The sequence below is a fragment of the Penaeus vannamei genome, chromosome 28, assembly GCF_042767895.1.
Source record: "Penaeus vannamei isolate JL-2024 chromosome 28, ASM4276789v1, whole genome shotgun sequence".
NCBI lineage: Eukaryota > Metazoa > Arthropoda > Malacostraca > Decapoda > Penaeidae > Penaeus > Penaeus vannamei.
The window spans coordinates 11623332-11630831 of record NC_091576.1 but is presented as its reverse complement, the minus strand read 5'-3'; the positions used below and the strand labels follow the sequence as shown (position 1 = coordinate 11630831).

Below are 7500 nucleotides of genomic sequence, written 5' to 3'. Positions count from 1 at the left end.
GGCGGAAGTGGAAGCCATAGCTATCAATGTCCATACCTGAAGATACACCCACCTTTACACGACATTCATTAACCATCTCTGAGTTTTCGAAATTCAGGACTAAGAAAGCTGGGAAGTTTTTACTTGTAGTTATTGCAAATATTCTGTCACTACCCCACTCTATATGGAGTTTAAGGAGTTCTTCTTCGTGACTTTCCACTTGGAAATAGATCTTACGATCTAGGTTAATCAAAAGCCTTGTGTCTAGCCACTTCAAGTCAGCTTCATTTTCAGTTTGCATTTCAGTATGGGTGCGGAGATCCAGTGCGTCTTTCTTTGAGTTTAATCGAATAATAGTTTGCAAGGTAATTTCATTTACACGGACTACAGACACTAATCCATCATATGAAGGAGAAGCAAATGTTTTTAAAGAGTATGTAAATCCAACTTTGCCAATACGTCCTTCTACTGTTGCAATATTATCTCTCATTCCCATTATGTATTTCAGGGAAACGATTTCATATTTTTCTAGAGGCAGATTTAGTGACAATCTAAGATCACACCAACTCCATCGTCTCATGTAATACTTAATCTCTGCTCCCACTTTTCCTCCTGGGTATTCAAACATAACAGCAAAGTCGGGCATGTTCTCTCCAAATTGTGGAGTCTGGATCACAAACTTTTCGTATCCTTTATAAGGCGTTATGACACTGATTTTACAAGCCCATCCAATGATAGGGTCTGGCATAATAGACATATGGAATTCATATTCATCGTCTTCTGTTGCATATGAAATGTCCAATTCTTTTTCCGACCTTTCCTGTGGCCAGGAGAAATATAATTTAGCATTTTTGAAAGATGGCAGAGGAGTTGAAAAGGAAACTGACAACTTGATCTCATTTGAGAAGTTATAATGAATGAACATGTTATATTTGTCATAGGTTACCGTAACTCTATTACCATTTCCTCCATGTATTGACACAAGTGAAAGACTGTGGCTAGCCATCCTGACTGAAACCTCTTGCCGTTTATACCATGTTTTACTATTATCAATGCGTAGCGAAAAAGTGCCGGTTAAATAATTCTTACCATTTACTCTTAATCCTCGCATTACATCGCTTTCATCATATTGAATTTTGAAGTTAGCATTGAGCTCTGGAAGAATGCTGCTCATGTACCAGTTAAGGTATACTTTATTGTCCGAGTTCTCAAATTCAAATCTAGATTGGAACACTTCCCACTTGTTTTTCACTCTGACTTCTGATTTGATCATCTGGAATCCATGATTTTCGAAATTTCCTTCCAAAAGGGTATCCCCAGCACTTGTTACTTTACCTTCAACTTGTATATTAGATGGTGTGAAGTCCTCATTAACTTTTCCGATTATCACAATATCTTTGTGTGGCAACCAAGATGAATTCACTGTCATCCGCATGGTATAGGTAGTGGAGTCTATAGTGAGTTTTGCCTTGTGATCCTCACCGTCAACCTTTAGATCTGCAGTAAATATAATTTCCCTCTGCCACTGAATGTTGTAGTTTAGGGAATGTTTACCTGTCCAGTCAGAGGATACATGTGCATCAAATTGCACCTGCTGCTGTTGTCTGTTATACTGAAACTGGCCTGTGAAATCCAATTGTTTTAATCCCAATGTGGCTTTTCCATTGATAACAAAAGAAAACAAAGCACGTACATTGAAATTGACTTCAAGTAAAAATGTATTTTCTTTCAAGTATGGGGAATTCATTTCCAGACTGAATACGACCTTCTCAAAGCTAATGTCCTCATTCCAGTTGATTTGAAGAGTATGCTCAGTAGCTGAGTCGGGGTAGGACAATGCGAAGCTGAAGCTGTCGATACTGTAAGACACTGTCAATGTGACTGACCATTCAGGAGATTTGATTTTGAGGATTCTAGTCTCGGTTTCATCATCTGGGTAAAGTGTATCAAAAGATACTTTATACACTTGTTCTCCTTCTCTAGTCACAGCGAAGTTGAATGTTCCAGGTCCGAATGCAAGTATCAGTGGAATCTTACAGATGAATCCATAAGGAACATCAATATAATCACTATGAATCTCAGCCTTCATGGAGAAGTGGTTAGAAATTATTTCATAGTCCATAATAAGTTCATGCTTAGTTGCTTCTCCATGGACTGGCTTTACTGACATAGTTGAAGTGATGCTGAATATCTTGAAGTTTTGTTTGTGATTGATGGCTGCATCAATAAGCACCGATTCCAAACCCATTTCTTGGGATTCAATGTGCAGATGTACATTAAACTTCCTTCGGTTAGGTTTTGTTACTTCTACCTCTACATTTGTGTTAAAAATGGAGGATTTAATTGTCCATGGATCCTCAAACTTTATGTCAATCAACACCCACTTTTCGCTTGATTCCTTTAATGACACTTCAAAGACCGAAGAGAACTTATATTCATCTGGTTGGACTTCATATTTGAAAATGATGTTGAGAGGTTGTTCATTGCTGGAGTGTGGAATCGACATGTAGCTATTAAGGTTTCTCCAGTCATTCTGAGCTTCCAAAGTCCATTCGAAATCTGCAACATATATGACAAATTTGCCACTGACTGAGCTCCAGTGTAATTTAGCTTCCAGCTTCTCGAATGGTGCGACAGGAGTGGTAACTTCACCATCAAATCTGAACTCACCTTCCCCAAAGTTGTATTCAAATGTGGCACCGAAGATGTCGCTGTTTTCTCTCTGGAACTTAGCATTAAACTGTGATCGCATAGGAGAGAGGATGGCAGTCATGACGAAGTTATGATTGTCCCATTCAAGTTTTGCACTAAACTTTCCGTCTTCACTCTCTGTCTGTAGAGACATCTCAAAGATGACTTCTTGGAACGGCATCCAGGGGCTGTTGAACTTCATTTCCATCTTCCACACCTGAGCCTCCAGTTCAAAGTGAATGTTGTTTTCTTCAGGCCAAGTCATTTCTGCTGTGAGCACAAACTTATTGTCTTGAACTCCAGTTGTTACATTGAAAGTTATTAAGTCAAAATCCTTTAGAGGAGTCTGGGCTGTAACTTGAACAGAATAAGTTTGTGTAAACTCATAGTTGCCTGTAATTTTCCATTCATCTTCATTATGAATAAAGGAAGCCTCTACTTGATTTGGCTTCCATGTGAAGTTTGCTGACAATTTCTGAACTTCTGTAAATGGTGTATTTAAACTGCAGTTAAAGACCAGTTCATTCTTCTTAGACTTAAAGAAGCCTGACAAAGTTATCTTTTGAGTCCATTCAGCAAATGTTGTTAGCGTCAGTTGTGTGAGATTCCTTTTAAGCGAAAATTCAGCATCAAAGCCAAAGCTCAGTCGGGGCAAGGCCTTAAAAGGTGTAATAATCTCAACAACCACCTTAGCTCGATCGCCCTTGCGCATCCCTGTAACAGAGACATCTATTTTGTCTCCCCACTCCAACATAATACCAGCTAAATCTTCCATGGCACCCATGTTACCTTTGGCAAAGGCATTAATATTGTACTGAGCCTCCATGTTAAATGGATGATAAGGATCTTCTGAAGAAGTGAAATGCAGTTCGAACCCAGACTTTTTCTTCTGAATAACAGTATTTCCACTTAGATCGTACTGTTTATCTCCATGGCTTATGCTCACATTACCTTCATGACCCTTTGCGCCAGAATAGCTTGCCTGTACTGCAATAGGTTGCATCTCAGACGATTCTATGGAGAGTTCAAGCTGATGGCCATCATCAGTGGACTCATACTTTCCATCAAAGTTAAAGTAATGAGATTCTGACCATGCAGATTGAATACTGATACTGTAGAACTCAAACTTTGCCACAAATATATTTACATTTCCATATTTCAAATCTGATTGGATACTGCCTTCATTTAAGTTAAAACTGAAATCAACAAGATCATACTCCTTCAGATCTCCTTGTAGATGCAGATTGTTTTCAAGACCATTACGATTGAATGTTAATTCAAATTGTCCTTGAAAGCCAAAGAAATCCAGTGATGCACTGCTGATTATTTCCATGCTGTTGTTTCCCTCTTCAAAGCTTGTTGATATTTTGATATTATGATAGTCCACACTCAAGTCAATGGAGGCCTCAGTAGGTCCAGGGCCAATTCCATCATATTTAAAATTGAATGTTATTTCAGAAGCTCCATCAAAAGGTGTCATGACATTAATGTTCATATCAACAGTGGTATTTGTATATTCGAGGTCAAGTTTCAGTCCACCTCTTTCATGTCCATAGATATAAAATGCTTCGCATTTGAGCGGGGTTCCATCTACTGACCAACTGATCTTGACTTTGGTTGGATTACTAAAGGGAGTAATCAGATTTAATATAAAGTCTCCATTGCTTCCATCAGATGCTAAATTGAAGCCACATTCAAAAAGAATGTGTTCAATTGCAGCATTGATGTTAAGATCGTAATTATCAAAGAAACTGTACTTCATACCAATTTGGAGCTTTGATACATAAGGGAAAGGCAAACTGGCAATTAATTTCATCATACCTTCTCTTGGATCAAACTGTGAATCAAAATCAATTTCAAATTTGTCCAAACCATACTGATAAGTCGCTTTGAGGATTAATGGATTCATCTGGTACTCGGCAATAACATGGTGATCTTTAGTGAATGTTGAAGTGAACTGTATGTCGAGGCTCTGGTTATCTACTTTGCCTTTGAAATCCATGTTCCCATTTTCTTTCATGTCTAACCTCAAGTTCATAAAATAACTCATTTTCTTCTTTCCTATGTCCCAGCCAGCTTCCATGTCTTCATATCCGGGTATATTGGTGGTCACAGTGATGTTACCAGTAGAAGCAGCAGTTTTCTTCCCTCTTAGCTTGATTGCAGATCTCATTTCCCAGTTTTCAAAAAATCCATCCACCTGAATATTTCGTGGATTCTTAAGCACAAAACTTAGACTATATGATGCATTTGACTCCTCAGCATTTCCTTCTATTATTTTTACGACGATTTGGCCAGATTTAAATCTTTTTGCAAGAGACATATTTGCCACAAAGTCAAAATCTGTTTGGCGACGTTCTAAGCGGATTTCCCCGCCTTCATCCATTACTAGAGGAATGTTAGCCATGAAAATATACTCTCCAGCATCAAAGAAGGTCAAATCTGGAAGGATTTCCAACGAGATGTTCGTGTCGGAAGGACGGAAAGAGCCAGCCAAGCCAAGACGGCCGCGAGCATGGTCAAATGATACTGATGCTTCACCTTCAATATTGTACATGAAAGCAAACTTGAATGCATCAATGATCTTCCTTGGTGTGAAAATAGAAATCTCTGTATCTTGGTCACTCCAAGTAGTGTGATGGTTGTGGGCAATGTCAACTCCATATGAGTCACCTGATATAGTCATGTTGAGTCCTGCATGGTATGTTCTTTGCTCTGAGTCGGAAACAGGTGTGCCATAACTAAATTCAAAGTGTTCATATCCGTGGAATGGTGTTGAGACAAAAAGCTTGCTTTTCATCATTTCATTTACCATTAGCTGGTCGCCAGTGACCTCATAAGTGTTGTTATCTTGAGTAATTAAAAGCTGAAATTGTGGATGGTCATCATTTAGATTTCCCTCAAATTTGAATGTATATTCGTGGAATGAATGGAGAGTGGATAGCATTTCACCTGTAACTGATATATATCCATCAGTAATTGTGAAATCTGCATGGCCCTCAGCATCACCTTTTGGAGAAGTTAGCTTGAAGTTCCCAGTTTTGGGTTCCTTAAGAAGATCATAGTTCATGATAAATTCTGAATTCACTGTATTGTCATCTGACAATAGAGAAACTTCTGCCTCACCCATGTCAGAGTCAATATGACCTTTTATATGCAGCTCTGAAGAAAATGGTTCAAAGAAATCACTGAAATATTTTCCTTCTAACATAAACTGTTGTAGTTGGAGATTGTATGTAAACTCAGTATGGAAGATCTTCCTTGTTGTTTCTACACCAATTTCGAATCTTGTTTTGGAGACAAAGAAAGTGAACAGGAAGTAATTTGAGTCAGAGGAGGGACTGTATAAGCATAACTTCACTTGGAAGTAGTTAAAATCGAATCCACTACTTATTAATACACCATAGGAGGGTCCAGCACTAATCGTGACTTCAGCTTTGAAAACTCTCTCATGTTGATCTCGAATGCTAGAAACATCGAAACTGACAATATCTTGTATATGCAAATGAACTTCAAATGTTTCGGAAGGATATTCGTATTTAGCACTGAGGTCAAATAGCGAAGGTTCACTGCATTCTGCTTGGTAATTCGCTTTCAATTCTCCAGATGTAAAAGTACGACTCAAAGAACTTTCAAGGTTAAAGCAAAATTTGGTTCCAGTTGCTGTCACTGTCAGGCCAAAGTCCTCTTCAGTTAGAAGATTCACTTTAATATCAACATTCTCAATAACTGGGAAAGGAGACTCAATCTTTAAGTAGGACTCCTTCAGACTAGCTTTCATATCTAAGGAAGCCCACTTCTTCTCATTCAGGTTAGTAACAATATTAGCTCGATAATCATCTGGTGCAATGGAATACTGGATTGTGGTTTCTGTATCGAAAGGATAGAAGATTTCGTTCTCCATTTTTATTGTGATTCGCCCAGTTTCACCTCCTTTTCTGCTCATATATCTCACACTGCCAACAAAGTTTTCTTGGTTTACTTTTAGTTTTGCAGTTGCCATGAATCCTCGTCTTTGCTGGATGAAAACGTGAAGAGTAATTTTCTTTATCTCAGGGATGTCTGAGTTCATGTTCACTGTGAACTGTTTCTTAAATTTCTTGACACTCCAGTTAATATTGCCTTTGAGGCCTATGAATCTTGAACCAAATTCGTCGGTTCTTTGTGCATCCAGATTGAGGGTACTGTTAGCAACCTTGGCTGCTAGCTCATACTTTCTTGCATTGCCAGGTATGATATATCCTTTGAAGTCCATGTCATCTTGATGATAATAGCAGAAAAATGACCATTCAGATGCTTTAGGACTATATTTCAAGTTGAATTTTGTCTGCACTACTTCAGAATTTATACTGAGCAAAAAGCTCAATTCCTTCATGTCATAAAGTTCACCTTCAACACTGAGATCGTACTCGCTTTGATACTCAAATTGGAACTGTCTGTCTAAATTGAGGGAGCAGTTAACTTTGGAATTGAAGTGCCACTCATTAAAGTCAAATTGATTAGTAAGGTGCCCAGCTAGGAAACTATCTTCAATGGTTAGGTCAAAGTCCAACTCTCCCATCAGGTTCTCAAAACCTTCAAAATCGGAATTAATTTTGAAATTTCCTTTAAATCCATAGTCCTCCAGGTCACTCATGTCAGCTAATACTTTCATCTCTGTATGCTGTGGTGAGTCATTGTCCGGATAATAACTTGCAACAAACATACCTTCAAAGTGTGGATAATAATTCTCGATCTCAGATTTCAAAAGGAAAATGTCTGAATTATTCCTCGAGAGACGGAATCGAAGGTTTGGAATATCAGAACTACCTTTGAGATGTGTTAATTCAG

At 38.3% G+C, this 7500-nt stretch overlaps 1 protein-coding gene across 1 annotated transcript in view; it reads right to left on the bottom strand.

Moving 5' to 3' along the window:
• LOC113810713 (uncharacterized) overlaps nucleotides 1-7500 on the bottom strand; it is a 79614-nt gene that overhangs the window by 30356 nt on the left and 41758 nt on the right. The window contains exon 29 of the mRNA XM_027362346.2: nucleotides 1-7500. This exon is cut by the window's left edge and continues 1411 nt beyond it; it is cut by the window's right edge and continues 1516 nt beyond it. Within this exon, the coding sequence (XP_027218147.2) occupies nucleotides 1-7500 (7500 nt within the window).